Source organism: Heloderma suspectum, chromosome Z (genome assembly GCF_057233095.1).
Source record: "Heloderma suspectum isolate Gila_16-S chromosome Z, 16-S_ref, whole genome shotgun sequence".
Classification (NCBI taxonomy): Eukaryota; Metazoa; Chordata; class Lepidosauria; order Squamata; family Helodermatidae; genus Heloderma; species Heloderma suspectum.
In genome coordinates this window covers 14,326,231-14,348,027 of record NC_139476.1, presented here as the reverse complement: position 1 = coordinate 14,348,027, position 21,797 = coordinate 14,326,231, and the positions used below count along the sequence as shown (strand labels likewise).

The 21,797-nt window shown below is 45.3% G+C and overlaps 1 protein-coding gene across 2 annotated transcripts in view; it reads right to left on the bottom strand.

Annotated features, from left to right (window-relative positions):
- The window catches only part of CRLF1 (cytokine receptor like factor 1), a 44,678-nt gene extending 43,431 nt beyond the window's left edge, over nucleotides 1-1,247 (bottom strand). For both annotated transcript variants that reach the window (XM_084825411.1, XM_084825413.1), the window contains exon 1: nucleotides 958-1,247. In XM_084825411.1, coding sequence (XP_084681537.1) covers nucleotides 958-1,024 — 67 coding nt within the window. In that variant the 5' untranslated portion in view covers nucleotides 1,025-1,247. The remainder of the gene's footprint in view (nucleotides 1-957) is intronic.
- Between the last annotated feature and the right edge of the window lie 20,550 nt (nucleotides 1,248-21,797).

Here is a 21,797-nt window from a genome sequence, read left to right as displayed (position 1 = left end):
GGAAGATGACAAGTAAATGTGGGTGGGTGGGTGAAGAACAACTCCCAAATCAGCAATACATTTAAAAATGCAACCATTCCTACCTCCCTCGGCATACTTTAGGCAGTTGTATTCCTGAACCACTCTCTCTTCCCCTCCCCACCCCCAAAGATGCAATAGGCCATTTCAAAACTCTATCCACTTCGCATACACACACATTACACCCAATCATTTACCAAAGGGGGACCCAGATTTGGAGACAGGGTGTGGAAGGATTAAGTTAATCCCTACAGGCATTTTAAGGGGAAAAAAAGGAAAGGGGGGGAGGAGATAGCCACTCGAAGAAATAAGATTTTTTATTTGCTATTTTGTTCGGAGAAAAAGTACGAGTCTTTGGAATACAGAGGATTGCCCCCCCCCCCTTCCTGGTGGTGGATTTTTAATTGTCTGTCCTGGTTTTACGGTGTTTTTGCTTGGCACGGTGAAGATTATTCCACATTTCCTTTTCTCTTTAAAAACTTTTGTTGTCGCTGTCGTTCTTATCGTTATTATTAGTGCCAGTATTAGAATGTTTTCCTCTCTAGTCAGTGCAATGTCCTTTAAAAAATTTAAAAATTCAAGCCATGTCTAAAGAAGCCCCCTCAAATATTAAACACAAAATACAGTTCTTGCGTTTTATTATTTGTTTAAGTTAGGGAAAGAACTTTTTTAAAAAATAAATAAATCAGGGCTCAGGACCCCTTTAACTCCCCCCCCCCCAATACACCTCCCATCACAATACAATTGCCTTCTTGCGCCTGGTTCTCTCACCCATCTCTTCATCTCCTCCCCGGCTTCATTCTCTTTTCTCACCATCATTTACTATTACCGCCTGGTTACGCACCCCACCATCTGCTCACCACCTTTCTCCACTCCTTAAAAATAAAAATTAATAGGGAGACGGAGATTATGAGAGATGCCAAAAAGAGTTCTACTTACACATCAGAGAATCCACCCGGAGGATTGACAGCCAGAGGAAAAATACTTTCACCATAGTGCAAAACATGGTTAGGAGGGGGATTTTTATAAAAGGAGGGATAAGTTTCCCCTTCTTCTTCCAAAGACCCCTTTTGACCCCCTAAAAATCTCCCTTTAAGGTTGTTCTCACAAGCAGCTGGAAGGGGGTGCAGTTCTTCCTTTTCTTCCACCCCAGAGCTTCCCCCCTTCTTTTTCACCTCTCCCCCCCCCCAAATATAAACAGCCAAACAAGCGATTTCCTAAGCAAGTCTGAGCAGTTCAGACTTGACAAGTTCCTTAATGTGCCTTTTACTCCCCGCCCCACCCCGCCCTTCCCCGCCCCTGTGGGGGGTTTTTGGAAGGGGGGGGATGGAGTTTAAATTAACAAGCCCTTGCTAACATGGGACAACACACACCTCCTTGCTATGGATCCACCCTGCTCCTCTGTGCTTGCAGGAGGGGAGTCTGTCTGGGGCTAAGAGTCAACCCCCCCCCCGCCCCCAAATACTTCTTTTCCAGATCATTTTTCCCTTCTTCTTCTGACCTTCTTTTGCAAGTTACTCAATCACCACACTGAAAAGATCACATCTGACTCAGTGCAGTAAATACCTACTTAACTATTTGGCTCTTCTATTGTGGGGTGGATTCTTTCATGTGTGTGTGTGTGATCTCTTTTTCTTTCTTTCTTTCCTTCTTTCTTTCCTTCTTTTTCTGTTTTTCTGTTTTCCTTCCTTCCCTTCTTTTTTCTTTTCTCTTTCTTTTCCTTCCTTTCTCCTTTCCTTCTTTTTCTTTCTCCTTTCCGACCTGCTTTTCTTCCTTCCTTCCTTCTTTTTCTGTTTTCCTTTCCTTCCTTCCTTTTCTCTTTCTTTCCCCCTTTTCCTTCCTTCCTTCCTTCTTTCATTCTTTCTTTTCTTTCTCCTTTCTTACCTGCTTTTCTTCCTTTCTCTTTTCTTTTTCTTTTCTTTTCTTTTTCCTCTTTCTTGCTTTTTCTGCTTTTTTTCCCCCTTTGATTTTTCTTTGGCTGCTGGAATGATGCTCTTTTTTAAAAAAATATTTCAAAGGAGGTTTCACCACCACCACCACTTCATTTCTGCTCCACAAGCATTAGCTAATGGGAGTAATAAATGGGAGTGCAACCCAGCACAGCAATCCACTTTCTCCCCATACCCTTCCACCTTGACCAGGCAGATGATCCGAGCACCTGGCCTCACTCCCGAGCCAGCTCAGTTAAAAAATGCTTTATGGGCATAATAACATTTTTGCATGTCTAACTTGAAAACGTTTTATTAGGCTGACCCAGCTGTGCCAACTTGGGAGTTACACAGGGCTCCATAACAGGTATTGCCAAAGAGTTCTGTGTAAGTCAAATGTTTGCAAATTGGTTTGGTCTTCTTCTTCTTTTTCTTCTCCTTCTTGGTCCTGCAAACTTCTCCTGCTTCTGTATCAGTCATTATCCTATGTCACATTAAACACCCCTCTATCCTTGACAACATCATAGGGAAGCAGCAGATTATCAAAAGATATATTTCAGGATGGAATCCTCATTATCTTCTTCATTACCACTTACATGGTACTTTTGAATGTTCACAGCAGTTCACTTTTAAAGGGCGGCGGGGGGGATTTGTATCCTGCCTTTTGCATATGCCTCAAGTTGGATAACAAAAATCAGTCACATACATTGGGTTGGATCCAGACTCAGAGTAGTCTGAATACTCTGAATACTCAGAGTATTCTTAGAGTAGACCCATTGAACTCAATGGGATGTAAGTTAGATTAACTTAAGTCTCACTGATTTCAATGGATCCACTTTAAAGATAATTAAGTGTGCATCCACCCCAATGAATTCTCTGGGCTGATCATGCACTATTGTTGTTAAGTTAAATGTGAAATCAACGTGATTTTGAAGCAAAGTGCAATTGACAACTGGTCACACACTACTCCATCCAGCCCTGCAAGGGAGAACAGAGAAATGTTAGGCCTGGCTTAGGAACAACCCTTCCCACCCCAATTAAAAACTAGGGATTCACTCAGTTCCTGCATTCTAAAAGGTTTTTTCATGTAGAATGTACAAAACTAAGAATAGCCTGCTTGCAGAGGAGTTTTCTTGCCCTGTTCCTGCATGGTTAACTGTACCAGATGAGCCTCCTGATTGGCAGAGACTCATACAGGGTTGCAACAGGAAGCCTCTTCTGATGGTGGGTGATTCTGCTGTTTCCTCTGCACAGAGAGTGAAGAGAGGTTTTTAAAAACCTCATTAGAGGTTTTTCAGCAGATGGCTACCTATCAGGGATACTGCAAGCTGTAGATTCCTTGCATCGGCAGGGGGTTGGACTACATGACCTCTGAGGCTACTTCCATCATTATGGTGCTGTGATTGAATCTATGGAGAGGACGTGCCAAAGGCTTCAGGGAAAAGGTGAGTTTGAGATAAGGGATCCTACCACAAAGACGCAGCATTAGTGCCACCCCAGTGGAGGCTGATGGGAAGGAGCTATGGTCAGGGTAGTGACTCATGCAAAGAGGCAGCGGGTAATTCTCCTCTGCCTCTGGGTGAGGAACAACTGAATTATCCAATCGTGTCCCAGGCAGAGGGGCAGCCAAAATCTTCCACTGCCCTGGAGAAATCTGATTGGATGGAGCCAAGGCAAGGGAGGGAGATGCACTGGATAATCTCCACCATAGCTAAGTGGAACTCCCAGAAGGGATTCAAGGAATCCATCAAACCCCATGCACAGATACATACACTCCACTACAGAGACCAATTGGAGCAGGCAAATCCAGACTCATTCCAAGCTGTAGCAAGCACCCACTCCAGGTCCAGCTCCCTTTGGGCTCATGGGATCCTGGCATGATTTTTTAATCTCATTTCTTTCCCACGGCACACTGGCAGCCCTCTCTTGGGAACCCTGGTTCACACGGGGAATTAACGAGCTAAGATCTTGAAGCTTAGGGATAGTGTGGCCACGTTCAGGGATGTGAGAGGCCAAGACTGGCCTGAGACCAACCCCTATCTATGAGAGATTTTTTTAAACTCCTTTCACCGTCAACTTTGAAGGACACTCTGGCCTGCAGAGGGATATAGAGTTGGGGGAGATCGGTTTGAAAATGTGTGCTGGAAAAGAGATGCAGAGAAACAGATAGCTATCTGAGCTCTGTGTGTGTGTGCGCGCGTGTGTGTGCATGTCTGCCTCTTTCTTTCCTCCCTCACTCCCTATCCCCTTCCTTTGTTTGTCTGTCTGTCTGTCTTTCTGTCTCTCTCTCTCTCCAATCCGCATTTTCATATTGGTTGTAGCTCAGTGGTAGAGAACCTTTATTTAAAACCATGAGGACTGGAATCTTACTTTATTTTTCAGGGAAAGGCCATAGCACCTACTTTGCAAAAGGTGCCAGGCTAGGAAATACTCCTGTCTGAAACTGTGGAGAGTTGCTGCCAATCAGCTTCCCCCAACCTGGTGTCCTCCAGATATTTTTTACTTCAACTCCCATTATCCCAAGCCAGCATGGCAGATGGCCCAGGAATGCTGGGAGTTGTATTCCAAAACATCTGGAGGGCAGCAAGTTAGGGATAGCCAGTGTAGACAATGCAGAGCAAAATGGATCAAAGGTCTCACTTCATATGAGATCGCAATCTATCCGTGCTTCATTTTTTAAAACATTATTTTTACTTTGCTTTCCAAGATCCAAGCAATGCAAAACACTCAGCTATAGAATCTCATACAATTGCAAGTCTGAAAAAAATGCCCCTTTTGTTCCAAGCTGCTAATTGCTTTGCAAGGCATTTTATAAAGTGCTTTTGATTTGAATCCATTCAGGCTGCCAGAATTGGTCCAACATCTGTGTGTGCGTGTGTGCACGCGTGCGTGAGTATGCATCCTGGGCCAACATAACAGGATTTTGAGCCCTTCTGTTTTGCCTTTGTCAACCCGTCAGCTGCATGGCTCTGATCCAGTGAGAGCAATCCTTTGCAACACAACAAGACATCCTGAAGGCCCCCTATCTGAATCACACATCTGAGGCTTGGTGAGGGCAGCTGGCTGGGTGAAGTGATACTGCTTTGGATCATGATGTACTTTGGCTCAGCCTCAAGGAAGAAGGTTATCACCCTAGTCTAACTAGGGTGACTTGATGGATTAACTAACCTGGACAGGACCACTCACCCACACCCCACTGCTATCAAAGATCATTGGATTTATTGACCATTCTTAAAGGAGTGTTTGATTTTCATGGGTTTCTCTTCAAAATGGGAAAAAATAGCATATTTCCAAGATGGTAGATGAATGGAAAGTCTGACATCAGCTTTTTCAAAGGCTTACTACGGACAGCATCTCATTAGTCCTGTACCTGCAGTCTAACACAGTACAGTACATCCACCATTGGATACCACAAGGCATGAGAGTGCATTTGTTTATTTGTTTGTTTGCTTAATTTAATTTAATAATACCTGACCTTTCTGCCAAAGAGGAGCACTCAAGGTGGCTAACAACAGAATCTGCATCAAAACAAAATCTTAATGAAAAGGTAGCACAGAATGAGCAGTGAGAATTTCTTTAGCACTACCTGGATAAGCCTGTATGATCCAGTGCAGAATTGGGAACCTTCACTTAGTTAAGCCAGATATTGTGATTGTTGCTGTTTTGTTGTATACACTTTATTTATTTATTTGTATTCTTGTATTTCTCTTTTCATGGAAAAGCCATTCTAGGAAGTTTCTTTGAAGGTTGCAGTATAATAACTAGGACAAAATAAAGTACTAGTTATAGCACATTATTATTATTATTATCATCATCATCATCATCATCATCAACAACAACAACAACGTCTGAGCAGTTGTTACTGCAGTCATATAAGGTCGCCAGGATCCTTCTCCTGATGTTATAGACAGGGAAGAACGGCTTGGATAACACTACCCACGACTCTTAGCTGTTATGCTACACATATGCTAATCTGGGCTTTGTTCAAGCTGGGGCTTGTCTCCAGTGCTTCTGGGCATATGCAGAGTTTATTTATTATTACACTTATATCCCACCTTTTTTCTTCTTGCAAGGAATCCTGGATGGCTTATACAGTTCCCCTCCTCTCCATTTTATCCTCACAACATCCCTGTGAGGTAGGTGAGACTGAGAGTCAGAGCCTGGCCCAAAGTCACCCAGTGAGCTTCAGGGCTGAGTGGGGGCTAAAGCTGTCCTCTTTTGTCCTTTTTTTGGGGGGGGGTGATGCATGTCCTCTTGATTGGCAATTCCTAAGTGGCTGCCCTACTTAGAGAAATACAGATTTGTTAATTCCATTCCACCTGTGTTTCGCGGACTGTCAGGCGTCTTTCATATGAGAATTTTGTTCCACTTGTGCTAATGTGTACTTGCGCTAATCTGCATCTGCACTAATGCAGATGTGTGCTAATGTGCATTAGTGCAATTGCGCTTTTCCACAAATCCGCCCCAAAGTTAAAAAATGGTCCGCAAGTCTGTGGTATCCATGCAACTTGGAAAAAGCCAGTCCAGTGCTGGTCGGATTCATAGAAATCCAAACTTATTTGAATCTGCTGTGGATTTCCCTGACATCCCTAACCTTACTACTGAGTAAGTACAGCAGATTATGGAGCAGGATTTCCTGACCAGAGGCTGAAATGAAAGTTGGCATCTTCATTCTCTCTCTCTCTCTCCCCACTAGCCTAGAAACTTCTGGGGAGGAGGGCAGCGGAAATGATTAAGAATCTTTGTGGGGGATCACAATTGTCTGTGAGATCAGGTGATGCAACTCCCCCCCCCAACACACACACACACACACACACACACACACACACACACAGGCACACAATGCCCAGAAAAGGGACAGCATGTCCCTCGCATGGGCTGAGTCACCAAAGCTGCCGGGAATCCCATGCAATGCCTATTTTCTTCCTCCTTCGACCTTTTGAAGGATGAATCACCCAGCCCACAGACTGGTGGCCTGTTCAGTCAAACAGCCCACTTAGTGGTTTTGAAAACAACAATCAGAAAATCTCAAAGGGAAGGTGTTGTTCCAATACCGCCTTTCTTAAGCCAGGCCTGGAGAGAGGGCCCCAAACCAACAAACTGCTTCTCTTGGCCTTGATCTCTTTCTTTCTTTCTTTCTTTCTTTCTTTCTTTCTTTCTTTCCTGGACATTGGTTGAAATGAGTGGGAGGGGCCGTAGCTCAGTGCTGGAGCCTGTTTTGCACGCAGGTCGAAAACCCTGGCATCTCCAGGTGGGCTTGGGAAAGAAAGACCCCTGTCTGAAACCCCAGAGAGACGCTGCCAGTCAGTGTAGACTGGATGGCATGGATCCATGGTTTGCCTTGGTAAAAGGCAGTTTCCTGTGTTCCTATCTAAATCAGCCCTTCATTCAGAATCATGAGGACTGGAAGCTTATTTTATTTTTAGGAGGAGGACAGTAGTGCAGTGGTAGAGCCCCTGGTTTTCGTGCAGAAGGTCCCAGGTGCAATTCTTGCCATAGGGCTGGGGAGAACTCCTGCCTGAAACCTTGGAGAGCCTCTGGCAATCACCCCTCCCCAACCTTGTGCCCTCTAGACATGTTGGACTGCAGCTCCCAGCATGCTGATTGGAGGATGCTGAGAGGTGTTGCCCAAAACATCTGGAGGGCACCAAGTTAGGAAAGGCTGGTGTAAGCAGACCAGTGGTTTAGGGCAACTTCGAATGGCCCTATTTAAATCAGACCTTTCTTCGGAATCATGAGGACTGGGATCTTAACTTCAATTTGGGGGAAAGGACAGCAGCTATCTTGGGAAAAGGCAGTGTCATATGTTAATTGACCTTTCCTCTCTCCATTGCTAATCTAAGGTAATGGCTATCACAACATCATCTAGCAGACGATTCCACACATGATTTACACTTTGCATGAAGAAATGTTTCCCCCCTCCCCCCACTCCTGACACCAATTCATAGAAACATAGAATCGTAGCGCTGAAAGCAATGGAGGATGGCAGCTCCAATGTCAGTGGCGTAGTGAATCCGCTCTGAGTTTCAGTCAGAACCAGTCAGGTTCTGACTGAAACTTGGAGCAGATTCACCGCCCCACTGACATCGGCACCATCAGCAGCCACTGATGGAAAGGGACCTCAAAGTCAGCTAACCCAACCCCCACGGATGCAGGGAGCCCGCCATTACGCCATTTGTGCTAGGGAGCGACCCAGCAGGGGTCTGAACCTCTTTCAGCCCGAGGGCTAATGCCATTTTGGAGAAACTCTTGGAGGCTGCATTCGAGTGGTGGGCAAGGCCAAATATACCCAAAACTATGAGCCTACGTTAGCAGAAAGCTTTTACTGCCAGAGTAAACTCATCCTCAGGAGAAGCATTTCAATGGGGAATGAACCACGCAAACGCTGGGAAACCGCCAAACAACTGGCCTTTGGGGGAAAGGGGGTGGGGTCAGGAGAAAGGGGTGTGGTCATCTGGCAAACCCAGGAAGGCTGGATTAGGCCATAGGTCTGCGGTTCGACACTCCTGCCATGCAGACTCTGCTTGAAAACACCTGGCCATGGAAAGTCCACCAGCTTTGGAGGAAATTAATCCAGTCTCTTTGGGTGACCCTTAAATTTCGGGCTTACAAGAAACTGAAATGTGTGTGTGTGTGTGTGTGTGCGCGCATCATTCACCATTTCATAATCTTCTGTTTGCCCCACCAAACAGAACATTTATTTCCATGCCATGCCTCAGCTCCTTGGTTTGCCTCTTGCAGGCTAAGATGCAGTGTGACTCCAATCAATGCAGATTTACTCCAAAGCAAGTTCCACTGAGTGCAATGAGACTTACTCCCAGGGAAGTGGTGTGTAAGAATGTAACCTCCTTCAGGCCCTCTGATTTTTAAGCTATGAAAAACTCTTGGATGGAGGAGGCAGCATCTGACTGAGGCGTGACTCTCTGCCTGCTTCGCTCTGCATCCTTCTTTTAAAAGGACTGCTGGGGGAAATAAAAAGGCCTAGAAATGTGAAGAATCCCACGGTTTGGCCGTTCCCACTTGAAATCTCTGCTCATGAATGTGGCCAGATTAATGGGTAATTTTTTAACCTCCACCCGGCCACCCCTTTAACTCCTTTCTCTCCAATTAAGGCTGCATGCATCATAGAAACATAAGAGCATTGGAAGTTCCTTAGAGGTCATCTAGTCCAGCCCGCTGTTCAATGCAGGCTCTGCACTGCAGGGCTCAGCTGCAGCATCCTTGAGAGATGGCCACCCAGCCTCACTGATATACATCAGCTCTTACTCTTAGGAAGTTTCTCCTAATGTTTAGTCGAAATCTGCTTCCCTGCAATTTCCACCCACTGGTCCTTGTGTGACTTCATGGCTATGATTATGTAACATGGTCTAGTCAATGATAAACAGTTTGGTTTATGATCTGCCTGAAGTTATTCTGGATTAAGGACCGGTGAAAGCAATGGATGCTAAGGGAAGGCATTATTTTTTCAATGAAAGAAGTGGATTCATTTGGCCCGGCTCGGTTTACCTTCGACCACACCCCTTTTGCCTTTAGCCCCACCCACCTCTGGAATGCAGCTCCAGAGAGCTTCTCCAAAATGGAATGCGGCCCTCTGGCTGAAAGAGGTTAAATACTTCTGATCTAAAGGAACATCTCCTCGCTTATGTACCTGCTTGGATCCTTGGGTCATCTTCAGAGGACCCCTTCGGCTGCCCCCATCAGAGTAATTTACGCGGGTGGCTACAAGAGAGAGAGCCTTCTCCATGGTGGTATCCTGTTTATGAAATGCCCTTCCCAAGGAGGCTCGCCTATTAAACACATGGGCAGAAAGATGGCATATAAATGTAGTAAGTATGTTAATAAGTAATACTGACACAGTACCTTTCTCCTTTGCCCATCCCGTTTGTTGTTCAGAATGAAGACATCCACGTTCTTGCTCACTCAGGCCACAAGTTCCAGAAATTGACATAGTTGCCACTGAAATGGCACCTAAAGTGAAATTCAAAATCCACCTTAGCTCAAGCCTCTAAAGAATTTTGAGGAAAGTCCAAATAGTATTTCAGGAAGATTGGTGAAACTTCTCAGAGGGGTTCCAATGAAAACTCCCCACATTGTCACCAGATTTTTCTGAAAGCAACTATGAAATAAATTGGAGGTCATTCTTCATGCAGAATATCTGAGGCATTTCACAGCAAGCTACAACACTATTTTATAAGACAGTAAAAGAAAAAAAGAACTCCACACATTTTCATGAATCTCTAAATACACCAGGCAAAGGCCTTTCTTTACACCCAAGCATCTTTACACCCAAGTGGTTCATTTTCAGCTTTTATGCCTGCTTTTCTATATTTTAGCCCTGTGCTGTGCTGTCTTTTGTTGCAATATTTTAGCTTTTGCGCTGTATTTTATTCTTTCAGCTTTTGTAGTCTGCTCAAAAAACATTTGTTATTGGGGGGGGGATTAAAAACATAATGAAAAAATAAATAAATAATTTTTGACGTGCATCGTTGTGAACTGCGCCAGAGAGCTTCAGCTATTGGGTGATATAGAAATTATTATTATTATTATTATTATTATTATTATTATTATTATTATCAGCAGCAGCAGCAGCAGCAGATAGGGCTGTTTTATACCTTCCGCTGATTCGAGTCTCTGGGAAGGATGTTTAAAATCCTGAAATGTCAGATCAGACCAGGAGACTCAGCAACCTGAGAAGACCGGACCTACGGTAGATGGAAAGAATGAAAATAATAATAATAAAATTGGCCTTCCGTGTCTCAGAACAAACCCTTCAAGAAACCAGGAAAACCCTCAAGCAAGGTGCGGGTGGATCATGTTTGCTAATTTCAACACAGAGGGCGTTAGGGAAACACCGGATTCGTTTTAAGAAACTTCAAGGGCTTTTAAACCCCTTTGTTGCTTCGCCTGCTCTTTTGTTGAAAGCCAGAGGTTTTTCCCCGCAACTGTCACTGAACTAAGTTTTGCCATCAGCACACGGGCGGGGTTTGGAGGCCAGCCCAGGCAGACGGAGGTTTGGTTTGGGTGCAGCAAACACCTGAAATGTGGGTGTGTTGGAGATAATTATTATCCCCACCCCCATCCCTGCCAACTGCAGTACTTACTTAAGATCCGTCAGGGAAGCTTCTGGGCCAGAATTAGAAGCACAGGAAGCTGCATAAGACCTGGTCAAAGTATTCACACATCCCGTCCAGTAAAGTAAGATGGTTCTGAATAGAGGACTGATTAAAATAGCACCCTAGGGAGCAGCCTTATGCCAGGTCGAATTATTCATCTGCCTAGTCAAGTATTATCTGCTCTGACTGAGGATTGAAGCTGAGACCTTCTGCAAACAAAACTGGGGCTCTGCCCTTGATCTACAGCCCTTCCCTGGAAAATAAAGTGAGATTCCAGTCCTCATCGTTCTAAATAAAGGTGCTCTACAACTGAGCTAGATAGTTTGACAAATGAATGGATGGAAGAAAGGAGCTATGGGGATTTTTTGAGTGAAAGCTGGAAAATTGGGGTTGTTTGCCAGAAAATAATAATAATAATAATTATTATTATTATTATTATTATTAGCTGGAATTTCTTTGGCAACATGGCTACTGCTCAAACTGCTGTTTGTCTCGGCGTCTGTTCCTCCGAGGGTTTCTTCTATGGAACATGGAGAAGTGCGTAATATCTGGCTTGTAGCACATTTATGCAGATAGGTCTGTTTTACACCCTGGGGCATGAATTTATTTTTGGGATTCTTTTCGGTGGCAGCTCCATCACTTTAGTTATCTATTTCTAAAATCTATAAACCACCTTGCATCCACAAGACCTCCCAGGACACTGTACACCACATGAAAACAAACAAATCCAACATAAAAACCGTACAGTTACACATGAAAAGGCAAACTTAAACAGCAATTCTTCAGCCAGCGAGCCAAACGAATCAATCAAGTTTCACAATAAATTACATTTTAAATGGTAACATTCTAAAATATTAACATGTCGGAATGCTTGGGCAAAAAGAAAAGTTTTAATTTGGCGCCAAAGAAAAAATAAAGCTGTTGCCAATTGCATCTCTTTGGGGGGGGGGGCATTCCAGGGCCCTTGGGCAAGACACCCTTAATGAGGCCCCTACCTCATTAAGTCTCCCTTCTCACCCCCATGGTCCCCAGCTGCTCTTGCCCCTTCTCCTCTTCCTCATCATTGCTACCACTTGCTTGCTTGACAGGTAGAGAGCCAGGGAGCAAACAGGCCATGGCAGCTGCTGCTGCTCCTCCTCACCACCACCATGGTCTGAGCCGGAGTGAGAAGCAAGTCACAGGTGAACAAGCAGGTTTGCAGTGGGGAAGAGGAAGATCAACTCCAAGGACCTTTTTTCAGTGGGCCTTGCTGAGGCATGGGCCCTTGGCACATACCAAAGCATACTCACCCTTCACACTGGCCTTTGTAAGTGCATTGTGTATGTCGCCCAGTGATGGTCTTCAAAGAAAGGCTCCTCTGAAGATCTCAGTGCATGGGTAGGATAGTTACTTCAGCACCTTTTCCCCCCAGGTGATCTGTATGGCCTATTGGTTTTTCAGAGATTCCTAAAGACATTTTCAGAATTAAAGTCAGCTTTCAAGTGACCTTTTGACTGTTTTATTCTTCTGATGCTCTTGTTAGCTGCCACTACTATCATATTTTTAGACATCCTGTTTTAAATTATGATTTTATAGTTTATATTGTTAGGAATGTTGTGTTTTAACACATTGGGCAGAAAAATTAATAAAAACAAGACAATTCCTGTCTGCAGGCCTACAATTCAAAGATATAACATAAAAGGAAAAGGCAAATGGGAGGGAAGAGGGACAAAGCAACTGGTCTTTCAGTGGTGCTTGTAAAATGGCCCTGCTTTCCATCTCAACTCCCTCTGCTGCAGCTTGCTGGAAGGTCTGCTGGAGGTGACAGTTTTGGGAGGGTGTCTGGCAGCCTGACAAGAATATTTTATAAGAATATGGTAGTGTAAGGCTTATTACCTGAGATCTTCCAGACCAATTTTGCTAATTTTTGTTTTATACTGAAGCGTGAGCAGTGTAGATGTGCAGAAAATTTTGAAAGTTTGAATAATTCCAAAACTTGAGTTTTAGTAGCAATTAAGCTCCTCCACACCAAGCAGGCAGGGCAGTCCCTCCACCAGTGGGATGATGGACAGCACTGCTCAGCCAATCAGTGTGATGTGAAGGTGGGTCTTGGGCGCAGCCACACAGTTAGACTATTGCTGCCAGCAGGGAGGAGGAAGAGGGCAGAGGTGGCCAATCAGGGTGCATGAGGGAGGGGGCAGAGCTGCACTGCATGGAAATTTTGGAGGAGTGGTTCACTATGCATGAGCCATATTTGCATTATTCATCAGTCCTCTGTGGCGAGGGGACTGAGGGGCAAAAAAGCGGGAAAGGAGCAGGACTACTAGCGCCCATGGTGACATGGGCTTTACACTAGTAGAATAGATATGTAATACTCTGGAAATGTTTGAAACAAATGTTCTACTATAATGCTACTATGTTATTGTTTTGGTGTAACTTGTATTCTTGATCGTTGGCTTTATATTTTGTAAGCCACTTTGAGTTTCTTGTATTGCTCCACTGTTTTGCTTTGCTTTGCTCTGAGTTCCATGCCTCCTGAATTCTGGTTTAGCTCAAAGTGCTAAAATTAATTTTGGAATTGGAGCATGTGGACTTTGCTTCAGTTTTCATTTCCTTCTATTCACCACTGCCATCTTCTTGCCTGACTATGTTACAGATGCGCATGGACAATATACAGATGCTCACTGTAAAAAAAGCATCTGTGTTATCAGCACAGACATGCATATGAATAAAACATTGCAAGAAAGCAATCACAAAGTGGTTGTCTCCGTGACTGCTTCAAGTTTCTTTTTGTGTGGTGCTTTAGTTATGCATACATGTGATCCTGTGCAACCTCAAAACACCACACACACACACACACAATCTTGATACAGCCTCACATACCGTGAAAACCTAATTGCTTTTTCTATGCTGGGTTACCGACATGCACCTCAGTAATGTAGAAGAAAAGAAAAGTCACAGAAGAACTGAGATTCTGCGATCAACCATGCATGTGCAGCATTCTATGCAAAATACGGACATTTTAAAAACAACAGGTGATTCCTAATGTGTTGATTCCACTTTGGAATGAGACTGGGTTAATTTGGAACTCCAAAATCCAGAGGAAAACCTGGATGAGGAAAATTTCAGAACGAATCCCTATTACAGAATTTGACCTACATGTGACCAAAGAAGAGGGAGGGAAAGGCAGAGAAGCTCAGGCTGTAAATATTGGGTTGCCACAATGAGAAGGGAAGATTTTTCCCATTAAGATCCAAATGGATTTAGTGCTTTCAGAGTTGAGGGGCTGGAAGCACATACCTGAAAGCTGTGCATATTGTAAGCAGGTGCGTGGAGGGGGGGTGTGAGTCTGCAGCCTTTCCCCCTGCCCATTCTGTGATCACCCCAGCTTGGCCCCACACATGACGGCACTCTGCATTAAACGAATTGGGTTTTGCCAGCTTACCAGCAGAAAACTAAGCCAGACTGCTCCTCTGCCTTTTTAAACAGTAGCATTGTTTTACGGAAAATCAACAAGCAAAGCTTTCCATGGCCTTGAGAGAAGTGCCGTGACCCGCCAAAACCTTCACGTCAAGCCGCTCCTAAAGGCATAGGAGCAGGGGCAAATAAAAAACAAAGAAAGTTGGTGACCCTTGTCACAATCCCTCTACCCAGCCTGGGTTCCTCTGCACATATAAGGCGGCAGGCAGCTCAGACATCCCCAGCCTGGTACCCTCCAAATGTTTTGGACTACAGCTCCCAGCATTCTTGATCATGGTCCATGCTGGCTAGGGCTGATGGGAATTGGAGTCCCAAACCTCTGGAGGGCATTAGGTGGGGGAAGGCTAGACTAGGAAATCTGGCATCAGGAGCCAGATCCCTTACTCGGGGGCAGTTCTTACGCAGAGAAAACGACTGGCCTGATCTTTGCTGCTCTGCAGTGCCGCCCAAATAATGGCCAAAGAGGGCACCACAGCTCATTGTCTCTCCTGGAGCAGGTGATCTGGTGAGCCAAGAGAGCCCAGCTTGCCTTATTTCAACTCTGCTTCAGGTTTGTCTGAAGAAGGGCTGCAAATACAGTACGTGTCTCTGTTTTGTTTTGTTTTTAAATTTCTCTGGCCTGCATGAACTAGAATCTCTGTGTTATTAAGGGCACCTGAATGCCATCTCTGCTCCCTTGGCTGAACTGCCTTGATGGCTTTTTAGCAAATAAGCTGGTATATAAATGTTGGTAATCAATAATGTTAATAATAAAATCCCATGTAGCTAGCTAATATACAGAACCTCTCTGCCTAGGGATTTGGAGGGGGAATACAATCCCCACCCCCAGTCCAGTCTAAGGTTATTATGAGAATCATAGTATGATCCTAGACATCTCCATTCAGAAGTAAGTCCCATTGATTTCACTGAGGTTTACTTCCTGGTAAGTGGGTATAGGACAGCCGCCTAAATTCTTTTTATTTATTTCTATGCTACATAAGGACATCAGAAGAGCCCTGCTGGATCAGACCAAGGATCCATCCAGTCCAGCATTCTGTTCACACAGGGGCCAACCAGCTGTCGGCCAGGAACCCACAAGCAGGACATGAGTGCAACAGCACCCTCCCGCCTGTTCCCCAGCAACTGGGACACATAGGCTCGCTGCCTCTAGTACTGGAGGTGGCACAGAGCCATCTTGCTCAGTTGCCATGGGTAGCCTTCTCCTCAAAGAATTTGTCCAATGCCCTTTCAAAGCATCCAAATTAGTGACCGCCGCTACATCGTGCGGCAACAAATTCCATCGTTTGACTCTGCGCGGTGTGAAGAAGTCCTCCCTTTGATCTGTCCTGAATCTCCCACCAGTCAGCTTCAAGGGATGACCCCGTTGGGTTCTAGCATTTTGAGAGAGGGAGAAAAATGCCTCCCTGTCCACATTCTCCACACCAGGCATAACTTTGTAGACCTCTCTCATGTCTTCTCTTCCCCTCCTTTTCTCCAGGCTAAACAACCCCAGCTGTTGTAACCTTCCCTCATAGGGGAGATGCTCCAGCCCCTGGATCATTCTAGTTGCCCTTTTCTGCCCTTTTCCCAAAATCTTCTTTTAGGTGCTACCTGCTTTCTGCCTCTTCCGTTTTCCTGTAACTTAATAAAATGTCTTAATTGGAAACTGGGGGGGGGGGGTTGATTGTTCACTCTGACATAACAAGAGTTATGTCCTCTCCCAGGAGCCATCAAAATGTTCATCTACACTGCACACTTGGTCCAAGACAATATGAAAGGACAAAAATTGGTGACTGGGCAAGTTCGCCAAGGGTTGCTCCACTCCCAGGTCAAGGGCCCACTGATGTTAGGGTTCCCTTTGCCTGAGCTGCAGGGTAAACTGAAGGGTTGGAAGACCAAACTTTAAGTAAGCTGGAGCAGTGGACTGCCTCACCTCATGGGCAGGCGGCACTGCATTTCTCCACAACGTGCTGCTAAAAGTGGCCATACAGACCCCCAGCCCTTCCAAATGGCCACTTGTGGGTCTGGTCCTCACAGGGTCCTGATATCACGTGGCTCCCAGGGGTGCTGAAGTTGTATACAAAACTGTCACCACATCCTCCCGAGACGGCTCCCGTTGACTTTGCCCACTGTCGTCTGTCATGGCCTCCCCTGCTTCACCTAGGGTGGGCACATATGAATCACCAGAAATAACGGCATCCATTTGGATAAAATGTGCACATGCTATAATTTATATGCTCAGCTGCAAATCTTGAAAGAACAAATGAGAATTTAAATAGAAATACAGTACATGTCACCAGAGTGCGGAAAACTTTTCGATTTTTATGGCTGTTTTATCAATTCCTGTACCATTTGTTATGCGCTGTGTTGTTGTTTACTCTTTTTAAATATGTGTATTGTATTTTAGATTTCTAAGGGTTTCTATGGCATTTTAGTCTTTTAACTGTGTGTAGTTAAAGAAGATTGGTTATTGGGTGGATTAGAAATGTAATGAATGAGTGAATGAATGAATGAATGAATGAACAATAAATATAAGACTGACCAGGTGAGCTGCTGTCCAAGTGATAACTGTAGATGGGCAACAGTTATTTTGGTTTTTTATCTTTCAACCAGAATTGGACAGGACAGCGTTTCAAACAGAGGACACCTTCAAAAGAGGATTGTCCTCTGTAAAGAGGACATCTGACTACCCTCATCCCACTTCTACACCTGGTATTCTGGGACATTTGGGGAAATTCTCTACTGGAATCAAAAGCCAAAGAGCCAGGGGGCGGCACAGTGGGTTTCTTTTATGGCTGCAGGCTTTAATCGGCAGATTAATCCCCTAAAGTTTCCATCCACTGAATTGGGTGAAGCCTAGCAAGGCAGGGCAGCTTCTAATCTGCGAGGTTGACAGTTAAGGGCACACTTGTGTGTGTTATGCTACTTTGGTTCCAGTGTGCTACTGTCATAAGAAACCAAAGAAGAGAAAAGATTAAAGATGGCCCCCTTGCTCCACACTAATTCCACTTTCTCTCAGCCTCAGAACTCCCCCCCCCTTCTATTTCCAGTGCAAGGGATATCAATGGCATCCTACCTCACAGGGCTGTTGTACAGAATGGTTATTCATTAATATAGCACAGGGGTGCTGAACCTCAGGCATGGGTGCTGAACCTCAGGCATGGGGGCCTACCTGGGGTTCCACTCAGACTCTTTGAGGTTGGCCACGTCCACTTCTACTGGCTTCACCCTTTTTACCACCACCACCACCAATCATTTGGTGGTTTCCCAGTTTTTGTGTAGCTTTCTCCCCATTCTAAAAGGTTGAAATGTTTCTCATAAGGCTTTGTTTTTGGCAGTAAGATCTTCAAGCTAAAATAGGCTGGTCTTTTTTTGGCCCCATCCATTTTGCCTTCATCCCCCACTCCACCCCAAGAGCTTCTCTGAGATGGAATTCATCCCTCTGGCTAAAAGAAGTTCAATTCCCCCTGATATATCGTGCCACCAATGTAGATGACACTTTAATCAATTTTGTATAACCAACCCAAAATTAGATAGGTCTCTGCCCCGAGGACCATACAACCTATAAGTAGACCACTCCCTCATAGACTCATAGAATAGTAGTGTTGGAAGGGGCCTGTAAGACCATCGAGTCCAACCCGCTGCTCAGTGCAAGAGGCCTGATTCCCAGGCAGTTCCCCATCCAAGTACTAACCAGGGCTGACCCTGCTTAGCTTCTCTGTGTGTGTGTGTGTGTGTGTGTGTGTATGTGTGAACTAGGCCAGAAGCCAAGAGAAGAAGGTGAGGGGAGGAAGTCGGTAAGTTAACTACATTTTATGTATCTTATTTATTATCATGAAATGATAAATATTTATTCTTATTATTAAATAATATGAATAAATAAATAATTTATTTACAGAAATAATGAAGTGCCTCAAACATGAAGGATTTGGTGCTTAGCATTTAATGCCTGAAAGGGAGACTGAGATGCTGCAGAAATGGATGAACGCCCTGGTTTCCCCAGCCTTTGCGAAGGAGTTCTCCTTCCTCCAGGGCTGGATTCGATGAGAACTGCCAAACCCCAGCGCCGCCCCCCCTCCACTTTTCACGTCAGGCCGTTGCACCAGCTCTGATTTTCTTAACCCCCATGTGTTCCCCATTAAGCCATTGGCACGCTTTGGGAGGGGGGTGGGGGTTGTGTGGCAATAAATTACGTTAATGAGCGTTGGTGCAGAAAGGTCGGTATCCACTGTGGGGGGGAGATGAAAGAGAAAGTGGGGTTGAGGGGGGGACGTAGGGGGAGAGCATGGCTGGTGCAGGTGGAAAGAGAGATGGGTTTGTTTCTCCTTCATCCCGGCTTCCAGGCATGTGTGTTACAAAATCAAGGCCATAAATCTTACGCGTTCGGGGATGGGGCGGGAAGCTGAGAAAGTCGATCTCACGCTCAGGGAACCCACTGAACTTTGTTGCTTGTGCTCACTCCTGGGGAACTAAATTAGTTAAAAGTGGAGCTGGAAAAACCCTCAATTTGGGACTACTACTGGGCGTCCTTAACTCAGCACTGCAGTCCTAGAAAGGTCAAGCTGGGGGTGGAGCCTGAGAACTAGAGGGTGTGGCCTAGTGGCTTGGGGGTAGAGCCTGGGGACAGGGGTGGGGCTAAGAGCCACAATACTTACTGTATTCCTTAGCCTGCTCTATAACAGATTTTCTCAGGCTGGCCAGCTTATGAACAAGGAATTTAACCAAGGCCAGAACCTCAAAAAAAAGAAAACGAAATCTGGTCTTTTGGGGTTTCCCAAATGGCCACCTGCAATTCCGCCACCCCCAATAGTTTCATGGTTTCCGGCTTTTCTGCAGTCCGCCCCCCCCATTCTAAGAAATTGAAGTGCTTCTCCTAAGGCATAGTGACTGGGCACTAAGAGCTTTAACCTAAAATAAGGTCTCTGTGTATGTATTTTTGGCCCCACCCCCCTACCAGAATGCAGCCCCCAAGAGCTCTGAAATGGGATGTGGCCCTTGGGTAGAAAGAGGTTCAACACCCCTGAATTAAACAAATTACACCAAGCCACAAACAGTCTGTGGCCTTGATACTCACCCTGTACCTCGAGATGGAGGCGAACCCCTAGCCTGAGCCAGCTTGAGGCACTATTGCAAAAAGAAGGGGGTGGTTTAGCCACACTTCCCATAGCAGAAGGGAAGTCTGAGAGTATCTTCTTTGCAAGGCTTGGTTCACTTGCGATGGGAGAAAGGTCAGGAGATGTAGAGGAGGGATAGGCACTGTCTGCTGGCTTCCAGATGCTTTGGACTACAATTCCTATCATCCCTGACTATTGACCATGCTGGCTGGGGCTGATAGGAGTTGCAGTCCAAAACATCAGGAGAGCACCAAGTTGCCTACTGCTGATACAGGATGTCCTGGTGATATTTACTTATAAACAGGCAGGCTAGAAAGCAAATGACTCCTAAAGTGGGCAGCACAACCGCTAATCCTGATCGGATCCCCCAAATGAAACAGTAGGGTCCCATCCGAGGTATGGTCCCCTATTTGTGGATTCCAGCATTCCTCCCATACCCTCTCCATCCAAATTGAAATGGGCAACTAAAATGATCAAGGGGCTGGAGCAACTCCCCTATGAGGAACAGTACAACAGCTGGAATTGTTTAGCTTGGAGAAAACGTGAGTGAGGGGAGACATGATAGAGGTGTACAAAATTATGCCTGGTGTGGTAGAGAGGGAGACATTTTTCTCCCTCTCTGACAATACCAGAATCCAGTGGGGTCCTCCCATGAAGCTGATGGGTGGGAGATTCAGGACAGATCAAAGGAAGGACTCCTTCATACCGCACATAATTTCAGTCTATGGAATTCGCTACCACAGGATGTAGTGATGGCCACCCATTTGGATGGCTTTAAGATGGGCTGGACAAATTCCTGGAAAAGAAGGCTATCGATGGCTACTAGTCTTGATGGTCATATGCTCCCTCCAGTACCAGAGGCAGTGAGCCTATGTACACCAGTTGCAGGGGAACATGGGCGGGAGGGTGCTGTTGCACTCATGTCCTGCTTGTGGTTTCCCATAGGCAGCTGGTTGCCACTGTGTGGACAGAACACTGGACTAGATGGACCCTTGGTCTGATCCAGCAAGGTTTGTCTGATGTTCTTATGAAACAGCAGCAAAAGTAGGAGTGAGCCCATTGCTGTGTGTACAGAGCTTTGCCTGCAGAAGGTATCAGGGACAGGGAAAACACTTCTCTATCTGAAACCCTGGAGTACCGCTGCCATTTAGAGCAGACAACATTGAGTTAGGTGTACCAACAGTCTGGCTCTTGACAAGCAGCATCCAATGTTCATAGCAGTTCTCTGTTTCCATCCCAATTACTCAACCTTCCCCAATCTGGTAGCCTTCAGATGCATCAGACTACAACTCCCATCATGCTGGGGATAATGGAAGGCGCGCTTCAAAACAACTGGAGGGCTTCAAGTTCAGGCAGGCCTTGACATCCTGAAAGGCCATGAAGGAGCTGTTTTGTCTACCAATAGGTTAGGCAAATCTGCCATATGCAGTCCATTGGCATCTGGGTTTCTTTGGTGGATTGCTGCTTTAGCCCAGGAGGGGGTGTTGATGGTTGATGAAATGGTCTCCTGATAGCTGGGACTGTCTCATGTTTTGGAATGAGATACTCATCAAGGTTTGGAGACCGCCAGCTGAGGGGTGGAGGCAGATGCTGTGTGTGTGTGAGAGACAGACAGACAGAGACAGGGTGGTGGAGGGGGGGAGAGATAGACAGAAACTGGTTGAAAGAAGCAAAGATGGAGATGGAAGGCACAGGGTGACCGACTCTTTTTTTTTTCTGGTGGCTTTTCACGCTTCAAGCATCGCCTCTTTGCCTTTTATACTAAGCGTTACCACCCATCCTAATTATCCTAATTATATCCTAATTACCTTGTTCAAACTGAATTAAAACTGGTTATCATTTGAAGCTATTTTGTTTCTGGTATGTTGCTGTTATAAGAAAGAGAGAGAGAGAGATCAGAGATCAGAGTCATCCCCCCCACCCCCCCACTAACAATGTGGAACCCTTTTAGTACATTTCTATCCGTCCTTAGTCAGAAGCAAGGCTCACCAACAGGGTTACTCCCAAGGAAGTGTACATAGGATCATAGCTTTTGTTTCCTAAATTGTCAACTGCCTCAGGCTTCACTTGGCCTCCAAAGAGGCACTTGTAGGGCGAGATCTGAGTAAAATGCAAATTGATTTCAATGTAATTGGTCAACAAATCCAGTAATTAATCCATTAAAAGGCAGGCAATTAATCTTTTTT